This window comes from Halichoeres trimaculatus, unplaced genomic scaffold (assembly GCF_033239565.1).
Source record: "Halichoeres trimaculatus isolate MK-OKI-2021-1 unplaced genomic scaffold, fHalTri1.1 fHalTri1_scaffold_15, whole genome shotgun sequence".
NCBI classification, from domain to species: Eukaryota; Metazoa; Chordata; class Actinopteri; order Labriformes; family Labridae; genus Halichoeres; species Halichoeres trimaculatus.
In genome coordinates this window covers 11,546,744-11,561,227 of record NW_027437193.1, presented here as the reverse complement: position 1 = coordinate 11,561,227, position 14,484 = coordinate 11,546,744, and the positions used below count along the sequence as shown (strand labels likewise).

At 41.7% G+C, this 14,484-nt stretch overlaps 1 protein-coding gene across 1 annotated transcript; it reads right to left on the bottom strand.

Annotated features, from left to right (window-relative positions):
• Positions 1 to 5,306: 5,306 nt before the first annotated feature.
• LOC141804646 (uncharacterized) lies at positions 5,307 to 13,739 on the bottom strand. Its single transcript, XM_074689204.1, has 3 exons — positions 13,079 to 13,739; positions 11,277 to 11,436; positions 5,307 to 10,971 (listed from the first exon to the last, which is right to left on the bottom strand). The coding sequence occupies exons 1-3, from the start codon at positions 13,736 to 13,738 to the stop codon at positions 5,465 to 5,467; spliced, it is 6,327 nt and encodes a 2,108-aa protein (XP_074545305.1). The 5' UTR covers position 13,739; the 3' UTR covers positions 5,307 to 5,464.
• Positions 13,740 to 14,484: the final 745 nt, after the last annotated feature.

The window sequence follows — 14,484 nt, the reverse complement described above, 5'->3', positions numbered from 1 at the left end:
TTTATAGTTCTTGGTTTTTTTTTATGAACCAAGCTAATGATTAAAAAAAGTACAACATGAGCTTAAAATATGGCTACATAACTCAGGTGGAGAACTATCATGTTTCTCTGCATCAAATGAGCTAAGAGACATTTGCTCTGCATTCAGCCACTACGGCACAGAGGTACAGTGACACCCTAAGTGGAACTATAGGGATATTGTTTAAGAAGACACTTTTTTGTTTTCCAGTTCTGGTTTTAGAAAATATCAACAAGATAATTCATCCTTCCTATCCGATTTTCATGATGAGACTTAATGATACTTAATTTAATCTAACAGTGTCTTTTTCCTTCTGTTTTTCACAATGTAGAAGTTTAGCTGACCCTGTGAATCACTGTGTCATGAAACTATAAACTGTGATACCTGACATCAGCAACTACGTGTGTGAGTTTTATCAGAGCTTAAAGGCAGAGAACAGTTCAGTTTGTGCAAAGTCAGCAGCTCTAAAATCAGGTTTAGGACAAGTGCAAGAATATGCAAACACCACCTGGATTACACTGGTTTACTGCACACAGGGTTGGGTTGAGTGCAAATCAAAGTCAACCATTACCGAATGTTTTTAGGTCTTAACTCTTTGGCTGACCTGCAGGAGAAAACAAACATATGAGCTAAATCAAAGGAGCGCTCTCTCTTTCTTCCTGTCTCCAGGTACAGAGTGGTAGGTGCTGCAGTGCTGCTGACGGGCAGGGATTTAGTGCTTTGAGGGGCAGCAGAGCTGAGCCAGTGACACTCTACACCCTTAAACAACACTGCACTGGAGCCACAGGACACACTGCGCTTGTATAAAACATTAAAGAATAAGTTCAGAGGGTCTTAGTCATTTCAGTGACGTTAGCAGACTAGATAACACCCTAACTGCACAAATATTTCTTTCATGGAGAAATTCAAGTTTTTACCTTCAGGGATTGGGTGGCTGCAGTGATTTGGAGTTGGCATGTTGCCTCTGAGTTGTGACTTTGCAGGAGAAACAGCTCCTGAACTTGGTAGGCTGGAAAAAGAAAGCTATTTTAAATGAAGACTGTTTTTTAAGAGAATTGACTTACAGTTTATCCTTTTTTTCTTTATTAGACATAATACTATTTTTAAGATGAACAAAGTCCTCTTGTAAGGCTTTTTTTCTACCGTCTTTTCTAGTCTTTGCTGTTAAAAACACAGAAATGGATCATTTACTTTAATAAAAGTAGACATCACACTGAAAATTTTGTAGTTTCAAATTAAGTCAGAGGTGTGTCTTGTCTTAGTTTACTGCAGCCATCCATCTCTAGCCAGGACTATAGCCTCCTGGCAGATAGCTGTGCTGAGATGGGGTATGCTCTGAACCATCTATCAGATAACTGAGTAACTTAAGTAGTTACTCAATTAGGTTAAGTAGTTAAGTACAGGTAAAGATTAAGGACAGGTAAGTGTGAGTAAGTTCAGAGTTTTGGCCATAAACTGACAGCATCATTAGCAGTTAGGGCCAAAATCCACTAAACCGTAGAACCCAATCATTATTTTCTCCACTCTTTGAAAGAAATTTCACATGATCACCCCTGACTTGGTTGTGGGGGGGCAGTTAAAATTCCTGCTCCCAGGCCTATTATGAGCCAACCCTGCCAGGGCGAGCCACAGAGTCAGACAGAGGAGGCCGGGATTGTCCCAGACAGAGCAGGGATTGTGTATTGCTGATCTGTCACCTAACTGCAGCAGAATGCCGACAGTGGGCCGTAATTATTGTTTTGAGCCCAGTGTTTACCACTGCCATAGTTTGTACCAAATAGCTCCCATTCTTGGCAATGTTTGGAATGTACCATTCGGGTCCTTTTATTTTTGTTGCTGAGTTTCCTCGTTTCTCTCTGAAGTAACAGCCCTTCATGGGGAGCCAATTAAAAAGATGGTACAAAAGGACCAGGAGAGGAATCAAATAAGACTAAACATCAGTTAGAGTAGGTCAGCATAATTGGACAAGCTATCAGATAAGTTAAATCTTGTTCCAGGGTGTCATTGCTCCAAAACCACAGGCACTAGGCAGCAAAAGGCATCCTTTGTTACATCTCTCATGATAGTGAATCACCGACCCCCGAGCTCAGTAACCATAGCAATCACCCAAAATGTTTCATTTGAGTAGAACCATAGAGAGAGACGAATCAGGCTCTGCCCAACCTATTGTAATTAACTCGTGTGGTCAACAATCAATTATTTGCAAAGCTGCAGAAATTTGAGTTTGTGGTATTCAGCTTGCTCAGCATGTCTCCAACGTACATTTGGTCAATTTTTAGGGCTACTCTTTAATTTTCTGTTGGGGGGGTCTAATAAATTCGTTGGCTTCTTTGTGGGTCATTACTTGGCAGATTTAGTGGAGGGAGTGCAGCAGCACAATGCATTTTTTTGCGCCTCATTGGGTGCACGGAGAGCCGTCTGAAGTAAATCGCAATGAGAGTAAAAGAAAGGCTGTGAATTCATGCCAGAGGGCCCCCGTGAGCTTTTGTTGAGCCTGTATGTGACAGGTTTTTAGCACTGCTGAAGCTGTACAAATACTGTACAGAAGATAGTTTAAAACTTTAGCCTAGGCCAGGCGTCCCTAGTTTTTACAACTCCTGTCACTTTTTTAAGTTTTTAAAACTTTTCTTTTAATTTTTTTTAACAGCTGCAATAATTTTTTTCAACTGTACAACCTCTCAGACTTGTGAGTCCCTGAAGGGGTTAATAAGCACAAATCTTCTATTTTTTTGTTTTAAGTACATTTTCCCGATTACACATTCTGATCCTATATCAACACATGATTTTCTTACTGTAATATTTTTTTAAAAGTTTAGTAAAGTATCGCTATATCTGCTTGCTTTCGGGTAAAATGTTCTCTTCTTTATCCACTGAATAGCTTTAAGCTGACTGGATTTTGTGCTTTAGCTTACTGAGCAGAGTGGAGACAGGCGCTCATGTCTGAGAACGGCGCTTCAACTTGATACCTTTTGACCATCCTAACAACGAAGGAATTAAACTGCAGGGGCCATTTTCCAAATCTCCATAGTGACCGACTAAACCCTTGGAAAGTCTCCAGAATGGCCACTTTGTAAAGACCTCGCAGCTCGCTTTCTCTCTCGCTGTCTTTGTCTCCTTTACTGCGAATGTATGTGTGTGTGTGTGTATGTGTGCAGAGGGAGTGATTGTGTCAGGGACAGGGAGGGGTAACGGGTGGGGGGGGGATAGGTTTGCCTCCTTTATTTGCATCATTAATTTTCCTGGCACACAGCATTAAACTCTGTAATGGCCTGCTGTCATTTGGTTATACTTATCAATGATAATGCCCTCTGGCCTCACATCATTCAAGCCCGTCTGACACTGACCATCACATCACAAGTGTCACTTCCATATGCTTGACTGCATCAGGGGCCATCGCCCAGACTGACGGACAGCTGCAGTTGACATTCTCTCTAATAATTAGGCTCAGCACTGACCTGCCTGTTGATCCTAGAGAAGCATAAAATGTGAGAAAATGTATACTCCTACTGTATCTGTTAATACTTCAACATAAAAATTCCCTAATATGTCAGAAACAATTTAAAAGTTTGGAGTTTTTTGACACAACAATCACGAGCTATGACTACAGTCTAGGCCTGGTCTTGCTGATTCAAAAATAGGCAGATTATTTCCCGCCTTAGGCTCATCCACATGCTTCTTTTTTAATGACCTTATGAGAGATAAATGTCACCACAGTCCACATTTGCTTCTAGGCAAGAATCATGAATGGGGTTGTTTTCATCTTCTTTGTAGTTGACCCCAATAACCTAATTCTTATTTTATTGGAAACATCTCTAGTAACTATAAAGTTTTTCCTTAGCTTCAAATGTGGTTTACAGTTTACTGGTCCCACAGCCCCTTGAGCAGTTTTTCAGAGACTGAAATTATGTTCTCCAAGTTAATATACCACTTATCACTGCTTCCTTTGCAAAATGATGCAATTCATTTAACAGTTTACATTATTATTTTTTTTTATGATAGTTTAAAAACCACATGAATTCTTTACAAGCTGTGTGTTAGTTATTGTATTTACTGTGTGGTTGAGTTCCTCTCACTGAGGCATGGAGTATAAGACCCAAGAATCACCATGACAGTTAAATCAGATGTTAATGATGTGGTGACAACAAGATCTGAAGTGGGTTTGTCTTAAAAAGTCGTTTGAGAAGTCCTGACTACATAATTTAGCTAGTTGATTAAGGAAAAAACGTACACTGAAAGATTTCAAATAAATTGTGATGACTGCCAACAGATCTCTCAAAGACGTAAGGTGCACGTTACGTAAGTGATATTTTATGGAGAGTGTCAAAGGGAGATAGTTCCCTCGAAACATTAGCTAACTTACCGAAACTTGTTGGTCTTCACAAATCTTGTGGAAGTGAGAAATTTAATTTATTTTTTTCATCCGGAAGAAGTCTTTACGTCGATCAGGCCTGATGGATGTGGGCAAATTTTCCCCACTAAAATAGCGTTACATCCGGGTTTGAAGAGGCAACCGTTAGTCCATCAAACACAGAAAAAGAGAAGGTAAACACTTACCGCTGATTCCAACAAACATCTCTTAGGCATTCGGCACTATTCCCGCTGATTGACAAAAAATACGTTTTCGCTGCGACTGGAGTAACCTGTTCAGGTACGCTCATGGGGTGCTATCTTTGTTTGGGTTAGGCCGGAGTAGTGCATGTTGGGAAATCATACAAAATGCTGCATTACAAAAAAAAAAAAAAAATATTGGCGGGAATTTGTTCTTAATTTGACAGCCAGAAGACTTCTGGTGGGTCACTAAAAATACATGGTAAGTGCTCTAAAAGAACTTTTTAGCTCGTTGATTGAAAATCAAGTGATTCACATAAATGAAAGCTACTGTTTTACAGGGGATTAGCTTTGCACCTGCTACATACCAAAGTAGCCTAGCTAAAAGGTTAAAGACATGTTATTTAGAATATAATGAAGTTTAGCTGGACAGACTTGATAGAAATACAGTATAACATACATAAGTATGTTTGAAAATGTGTACACATATCTAAAATATTTAAAAGCTTTTATTTTGTGTATAGAGGATGTCTCCTTATAAAGAATTATTTTCAGTGCACGTCGTTTATAGATTTCTTTTTATTTCACCGTTGTGTTGCATTTTATTTAACCAATGACTTGTGTTCTTATCATTGATAATACAGATATTTACAGAAATTCATATAGACAAATACGCATGGCTACATTTAATCAGAAATAAGAGGCACAACTCTTTTTTAATTGCTGCACTTGTCTGTAGGTTTAGGGCGAGCTGCAAGAAGTTAGTTTTCCACAAGTATTTGACAAAAAAAACAAAGAATATCTTCATAACAACAAATACAGTCAAAAAATATCCATGTTAAACAATATATGTAAAGTAATGTATTTTAACGTTTCTGTAAAGCATTATGTCCTGCTGTCAAAGTATGGGACAGTACTGGCTACACCTCAAATGTAATCTGTCAATTGAGTCTTGTGCTTGCACTGCTCTCTCTACTCCACCAGATGTCACTCTTGCCATTTCCACAGAGGAGACCTCCCCTTCTGGATGCACTTTTCTATCCGGTATACTAAACTCAACTGATGCAAATGAAGACAGACTACCGTTTTTATTCGACCAGGTTTTGGAAGTGTTGATGGTGGGTGCCACCCTGACGCCTCTCCCTTTGACACTTGAATCTTTTTTCCCACTTTTATAACTGGAATCATCCAGAAAAGGGTCAGAATCGCTTCCATGTGGCATATTGTAGTAGGTGCACTTTGGGGTTTTAGGCTTTGCCATCTCCTCAAGCTCAGATGAGGACAATGCTTTTAAAAGGTTGTGTTGGGTTTTATAATGAGGCGGGGATTCATCACTAGACCTCGAATCTGTTGATGTGCTGTCTATGTTACTGTACATTCCCAGGGCGACTGGAGGGGACGTCCTGATGAGGTGATTCTCCTTCAGCAGCCATCTGCCTTGATCGATCAACACCCCATCCTTTGAGTCCTTTTCCAAGGGAAAGGAAATGCACTGTGCGGCATTTGGGACTGATTCATTGTCTGCCTTTTGGGAGCTACCAGCACTAAAATACGACAGATCTTTAGACACTTTAGTACCTGAGTCACAGGAGGAGAAACTCTTCCCACTTTTTGTGTGGGAATTTTGTAAGACTTTTGAATCATTTGCAACAGTCAATTTAGGCTTGCGTTTACAGACTGGAAATTGTCTCTGTTGACCCTCCTCTCCACTTTCTGAGACAATATCTACAGACTCCTGCGATTGGTACCCACCACTCTCTGATGTCTCCGGCCTATAATCAGACAAGTCTGAGCAGGTCGGGCTCGGAAGACACTTCACAATGAATGAACTATTCTTCCTCCTTTTTGAACTTGAAGTTTTTACAACTCGAGAGTTATCTGGCTCTATCCTGATTTTTCCATTTGCATCGTATGTGAATATAAGTGAAGCGCACTGGAGGGCTGAGTTAACAAAGTCAAGTAACTCCTTGGATATTTCAACAGGATGTGGAAGACTTCTGCCTCGTTCTTCTTGGTGCTCCTCTCCTTCGTCTGTTTCCCCTTCATCACCTTTATCCTCTGCACACTGAACCTCAGACGAATAAATACTTTGACATTCAGGATTGTATTCTTGAACCTTTATGTCTATATCTGCATCTTCATCACAGCTACTCCGATGCGGCAGATATGAGGCCTCCTCTAGTAGATTCTTACTTTCTTCATCATCAATAACGCTTTCTTCTTTCACCTCAACCTCTGATTCTTGCTTTTTATCTTTGATCTCTATCCCCTCTACAACTTCTGCCTCAACAACTGATTCTTCTGCCAGGCTGATTTCTGTTTTCTCTACATTTAAGCAGTTCTCTTCACCCTTGTCACACATTTTTCCCCCCCTAAAGACAGTTTCCCCTTCCTCACCTTTTTCATCATCATCATCTTCCTCCTGATTTCTGATTTCATAAGCCACCTCACTGACCTCCTCCACCTCCTCCCTCTCCTCACTAACTTCCTCCTCAAGTGCAGTTTGTTCCTCTTCTTCCAACTCTTCCACCTCAGTTAATCCCTTCTTTTCGTCTCCCTCGTTTTCCTCAATACCTTCCTCTGCTTCGTCATCTTCTTCCTCCTCCACATCAATAACATTTTCTACTTCTTCTTGATCTGTCTCCTCATCAACCCCATCCTCCCTTCTTACTTCCTCGTCAGTTTCGTGGTCAACTTCACTCTCCTCCTTCACTTCTTCCTCCATCTCATCCGCTACCTCAATTCCCCCTTCAACTTCTTCCTCTTCATCCCCCTCCTCTGCCTCTTGATCAACTACACTCACCTCTTTTTCTTCCTCTTCCAACTCAGCCTCTACTTCATCTTCCTCTTCCTCCTCTGCCCCCCCTTCAACTTCATCCCCTTCTTTTTCCTCTTCTGCCTCTCGACCAACCACATACCCTTCTTTTTCCTCCTCTTCCTCCTCTGTCTCCTCATCTGCTATTTCTTGCTCCTCTACATTCCCGTCAACCTCAGTCTCCTCTGTCTCTTTTTCCTTCTCCACTTCATTTTCCTCTCTTTCCTCTTCCTCTGTCCCCTCATCATCCTCAGTGTCTTCTTTTTCTTCCTTCTCTGTTTCCTCGTCACTTTCACCCTTCACCTCTTCTTCAATCTCAGTCTCCTCATCACCCTCTCTTTCATCTGTCTCCTCAACACTTTCACTCCCCCTTGATTCTTGGTCTTCATCCTCCACTAATCCGTCCCCATCCCCCTCCCCCTCATCCTCTGTTATCTCATCTTCTGTCCCTTCCTCTAGTTTGATAACAGAGTCTTCCTCTTTTTCACCGCCCTCTTTTTCTCTCCCTTCATCCTGCCCTTTGTCATCTGTTTTATTTTCTGCCTCTTCCTCACTTTCCCTTTCTTCTGCTTCACTCTCCTCTTCTACCTCATCTATCTCTTTTGTATCTTCCTGCTTCCTGCCATCCCCCTCCTCGCTGCTGTCTCCCTCATCATGTTCTTCTTCATCTTCACTGTTGTTGTGGTTTAACAGATCACCTGTGTCCAAATCGTTGGCATTGTTGATTGTGGTCTGAACTCTCAGCTCTGTATCTGACTCAATCATCACAGTGGCACTGTCTGGCTCAGGTGATTGTTCAGTTTCGTCTTCTACAAATTTTTCAACGTCTTCCTCAGACTCTGACAGGTTTCTTTCAGCATCTACAAAAGTGCTCTCCTCTACAGGATAAAAAAATCTTGATTGTTGGATAGTGGAGGAAATCTCTGCTCTCAAGTGTTCTGGCATGTTCATTTCCTCCATCAGTTCATCAATCTCTAGACGCCGATCCTCAAATACATCACCTCCCTCAGAGGCAACATCGAGGGCAAATTCTGTTTCTGAGACTCTGGGAGACAGAGGCTCACTTTCAAGCCTCTCCCTCAGAATCTGGAAATCCTTCCAGCGTGCTCTGAGCTGAGAAGATGCTCTGCTTTGCAGATCCGTCAGACTCGCTCGCTGCTCCTCTGTGTCCTCAATAGCAGAAATTTTTTGGAGGGACTGCATCATTAACATGGCCTCAGAATCACTTCTTGATTGGTCACCATTCCCAATTTCTGATCCACTGAGGTTATCTCGCAAAGTCACCACTGATAAGAATGACAGGAAGGCTCTGCAAGACGAGCCGAACACTGAAGCTACTTGTGTTGGGAAATCTGGAAGACTGGTGGACTTCTCCAGATTAGATACAGTGTTGGTGGTCTCAGACACCCCTCTTATGTTTTGAATAGATGAATAAATCTGCTTCAGGACTGGTTTTATCCTTGCATGAGGACTTAAAAAGTTTGATGACGTTGATGACTCATTGTCAGCTGGACCAATGGCCTCTTCTGATTTGTGAGGTCTCATTACGTTCTCCATTTTTGCAGGATCAACTCTGACACTTGGCATTGACACACATAAACCTCTTGCATAATGTTCATTGTGTAACAGAGTTGGGTCCTCATGACACTGTGGGACAGTCAGACAAGAGGCAGACTTTCTGACATCACCTGGAGGTGGAGGGGACACATCCTGAGTTTTCTGGCCTTCAGTTTTTTCATCTGATTCAGACTCATTTCCTATCTGAAACACAACTTTCATCTGGGCCTTTGATTCATCACTTGTGGTCTCTTCGGTGTATGGTACTGGGTCAGGACTAACTTTTTCCAACCAGTTCTCAACATACTGATGAATTTCAGAGAGTGAAGGTCTGAAAGAAGGCGCTGACAAACTCTCACTCAACTCTAAAGACTTTTTAGGTGTTGGTAGTTTGTGTTCACTCAAAGATTTGTGTCGAGAGATTGATTTTCTGGCTGGCAGAAGGGGTTTTTTGGGTTGTAAAATGTCTGAAATGTTTTTCTTCATCAGAGGCCTTGCAGTTGATTTATTTACATTAAGACCATTATCTAAGTTACGTCTCAGAGTTAGGTTCCTTTTCACATTCAAAGCATTGGCTAACAAGGCTTGTTCTTTTCTGGACATCTTTCCATCTTTACTGGAATTTTTGACTTGAGGCTTCTCTATTCCATTACTCTTTTGAACACTTTTAGCACTTCCTGATGAACCCAAACTCTTTTTTCCAATACTGGCATCACTGCTGAGCTTTTCTGTAGATGACTTGACTCCGTTTTTAAGGAGGCTTTCTGTGCTTTCTCTTTGTTTTTTATCAGAGCTGCTTGTGGAAGTAAAACTCTTTAGATTCCGAGCAGGTGTGATCATTATTTTCTTCCTTTCAGTTTTAACGTTTTTTTCTCTTGTTTTGATCACATTTCGACCTTCATAGCCAGTCACTAATGACACATGGTTTGTCAACTCATGCGTTTGAGTTATTGGCTCTGATGACAATGACAACATCTCTTCTTTTTGTCTTTGTTGAGAGTCTGTGGTGGCTTGCTGAAAATCAATATCACAATCATTGCTGGATGAAGGAGGAGCTGAGTCACCAGACAGTTTGCTTTCCAGTGCAGGTGTGGAAGAATATGAAGGTGGACCTTCTGCGCTGTATTCCTCATTTGCAAAATAGTTGTCATAGTTGCCTTGACTCTCATAGATGTGCATTACAGTCTCTGTAACCTCCATGCCATTATTTTGGATCTGAAGAACCTCAGCGACTCCTGTCGACCTGATGGAGGAGTGAGAACCTTTGTTGATCGCTCCTGCTGATGGAGTTTTCCGAGGCTTTGGGATCGGCCTGTTGCTGCTGCTGTGCCTGACAACACGATATCCCTCAGTCGTCTCACCACCAGCCGTCCTCTCCATGTAAGAATAATGTCCCAAGGTGCTTTCTTGAACCCCAGACTCAGTCACCATCTTTACACTTTCAACTGATGCCCTCTTAACCTGTTGGGCACCTGGTGTAGGGCTGCGCTTGAAACTGGCTTTTGATCGACCAATGACTCGTTCGTCATTAAACTTGACGCCCTTTCCATCCACCGGGGGATGGTTACCTTCTTTTAACTCGTCTCCACTGATGCTTGTGGAGTTTTTGGCAACTGCGTTGTTTGAGTCGGTTGAGCTTTTTCCTGACTCAGAAATGGAGGCACAAACTGTCCTCTTGCTAAGGCATGTTCGGCTGAGTGTAGTAGTCCAATGGAGCATCTCCTCCTCTTTGATGGTTAGCCGGACCTTCATCTCCACTGTCATGCTGCCATCTTGATTGACACGGAAAGACTTCTCAATGTCATCATCTTGAGGCACAATGGAAGCATGTTGCCCATTCACCCTCCCAGTTTCACTTGTTCCATAGGATGTGCGTCTGTGGCTGGGATCTGTTTCATATGATCTGCTATTTCGATGCAGGTGGCCATTTGTGCTTCCATAGCGGGACTTGTTTATTTGGTTGACTATGTATCTCTCAGAGGATAGGGAAAAGTTCCTGGAGCCTCTTCCACTTGAGAAAGATTTGTTGTTCACTGTTGATGTGTTTGGTACACACAGATGTTTGTGAAGCCAAGCAGAGAGAAAGAGAAGACAAAAAAAAGAATCAGGACTCCTTGAATAAATACACTCTGTATAATGACTGTTAGCCCCTCAAGGATTTCACACGTGTTTTCGTACAAAAATCTGCAGACTGTTCCAACCCAGTAAAATTCTCCAGCTATCAAACAAGTGTTTGTCCTCTGACTAGGTTGTCCTCTATAAAGAGATATTCACATGAACTTGGAGCGGTGTCTGAAACCATGCCCTAGAATTAACAGTTGCACGCAATGCTACTTACAAGCTCTGGGCTGCAACATGGATGGTTCCGCTGATTCCATGTACATTGCTTGTGCCATCTGGCCCATTCTGGAAAAATTGTAGTTTCCTAATCTGAATGGCTCATTCCCTGCTGCCACGACAATTCCAGAGCAAAGGATAAGTGCAGCAAGACCGTCAACCTGAAAAAGAGTCAGAGACACAAGGTTTTTATTTCACTGAATGACACGTAGAAACAGTGAGGACGGTTGGTGTGAAAGCCCTCAAGTTCTTGTTTTGTCTTGCAGTTTAAGACTCAACTGGAATCCCACAGCTCAGCAGCTTTGTTTTGATTCCTGCTGTTTTAAGACTAAGAATAAACTATCAAATGCCAGAAAGTGATCAGGTGGTGCATCAACAGGTTTCGTCAGAAGAATATCCTATTTGTGTGACCCAGACAGACCTTTGCTTAAGTATCCCTGGATAGAAAGTTAAGTCCAGGACAACAGTAGAGGTGCTGTGGATTGGCAAGGCATTGCGCCAGTTGAAAGCTCACAAAACGTTTCTAGGAATAAGATTCTGAAAGATACATTGCATTGTAAAATAGAAAGTGAAAAGTCCTTGCTTGGGAGGAACTTTGGGGCCTGCAATACTGAACTTTTCTGGTTTATAGTTTGTTTTTTTGACACAGTAAAATTTCCTGATCTGGTAACTTTTTTTACATTTGTCTTCTTTGAGCCTAATAGCATAAATGCATCTGTATCAGCTCCTAGTGTTAGAGTGATCTGGAAACTGGCAACCTTCTACCAATAGTGTCTGTGTTTTTCAAATTTACATCAGCTGTTGAAACATAGAAGCTTTCCACAATCCATTCTAACATAGAATTTTGATAAACAATCAAAATTACTTCATTAATGAGTATTATATTAACATGAATGATAATCTAAAGCCATTCGTGAGTGATGTATCAGGCTGAATGTTGCCGTGTTCCTCTTTAAACTCAACAATTTCTTTCAAAGTCCATCCTCTCGCTTCATGTCAGAATTTATGCTACTTTGAACCAACTTTTCTCTACCTTGTGTCACCTTCCAAGTGTTGATTCAACAAACTCATTTGCAGTGCCATAAAGAATGATAAAAAATTGCGCTTAGGATCTTCTCCAGGCACACAGACTAACTTTAATGTTGCTAATAATGCTTATTACCACTGGTCTTGTGCTGTAATGCTTGTCTCTATATGCCACTGGCTTGATTTTTCATAATCTTTGTCTGACCTTGCGCTGCAGTGTTGACACCTCAACAACAGTGGGTCACATGAACCATTTATTTTCTTGAAGAGGAACTAAAGTGGCTAGTACTTCTGGCTGAAAAGCCACTTTTAATTTCCCTGCCAGTTTGTTTTCTTCCTGACATCAATGTGCAAACAACCATCTATCCAAGATGATGCTGGTGCCAGCAGCTGATTCACCTAGCTTAGCATAAGCTGGTTTGGCTCCATCCAAAGTTCCCAAAATCCACCTCGCACATTTTATCTCATGTGTTCAAAGTGGACAACCAAAACAACTGCTTGTTGTTTTCCAGTGTTAAACAAGTGGCTTCCATTCTTTATGCCAAGCTAAGCTAGCCACTTTTTTGTTCATCCTCATAATAAACAGAAATTGTCAAAGTGATCATCTTTCCCAACTTTCAGCAAAAAAGCCCGCCTGTTATTTTTGATACTTGTCAAGCACACTTTCCTGTATCATTTTGATCGATTATTTACAAAAAAAGCTGCCTCTGTTATTGACAAGAGTTGTTTTAAATAAGAAATGCACAGTCATTCTTGTTTTGTTTGCTCAATACTCACTCTTCTGCCGTCTGTCGAGAAGAGTTTCAGCACAGGGAACTGCAGGATCTGGGAGAGGTAATCCAGTAAAGCATCAAATGTTGGTGCTGTCCTTCTCTGCAGCACTATTGTGCGTCTCACACTTGGGTCCCTATTCTTGATGACCTCAAGTCGTTTTGGTGTCCGTACTGCCACCCTCTCAGCAACCCTTGCTGGCTTGTTAACAACATCACTCCGTTTCCCAAACTGTGACCTCTGAAGCTTTCGTCCCCCTGCAGTGAAGGGTCTGGTGGTGTTCCATGGTACTTGCCGTCGAATCACCTCCTCGAGGTTCAATGGCTTCACCCGTCTTTGATCAGAACACACATATGATCCCCCATCGTGTAAATCATCCAACGCTTTGACCAGGTGGGTGCCACGGGGTGTGGTGATGGTCCGAACTCCAAAAGGCAGAGGCACTTTCTTTGACAGAGCATCCAGCAGAGCATCATATGTCTTAAAGGTGCGGGCATTGATGACCATACGATGCCCGCTGAATGTGTAGTCCCCGCTCTTGTAGAAACATACTCTTTTAGAGGCTGAGGGATCTGAGATTGGCTGGAAGGGTCGGGAGGGCAGCGTCTGCCCACTGCCAGAGGACAACCCTGGGGCAGTCGGCTCCTGGACCGGTGTGTTGCTCATATTGGCTTGAGCTGACTGCAAAGAAACAGAGGGGGGAAAGATGATCATTATTATTGCTTTTATGTTTGAGTAATGGACTGTTGTATATGTTCTACATGATCCAAATTATTGGAACTTTCAATAATGTGGCTACATATGTTTTGTGTTGCACAGCCTAAGATTCTAGTTCTTAAAAGACAGGCTTAGAAGGCATGTTGCTAAGATACAGCATTGTGAATTAAGGCTGTAGCAATGATGTAGAGTTGGCTTTATTTTTCCCACAGAGCCATGCTCACTGTAAAATACAACTATTCTGCTTTACAGAAGAGCTGTTTTTTTCTTCCAAATTGTTCTCACTTTGGGGAAAACAATAGCTCACTTCCCTTTCAAAATGATATAGATCATTTCTTTACATCCTTTACAAGTGCAGAGGAACCTTTACCCTTCAATCTGGTGGATATCTCCTCCCAGTCACACTGGACTAAAAACTCAGCATGTGCCGAAATCAGTTGTCTGGCACTTTTCCCATTCTTCACAGCTTATTTTGTTGACTTTTTCTCAGTTTAAAAATAACTATCATTGCTCAGATTAGGTGCAATCCTACAAGCTTGTCTATAAGAAGTTTAATTAATTACTTTAAGCAGCCCTCTGGGAAAAGGATTGCCTTTTCTTTAGCTTATTTACGGTTGTGAGGCTTTATGATGCAGCAAAAGTGGTTGCTTCCAGATGCATATGGGCATTGCTGAGGCTGGTAAAACAACACTAGT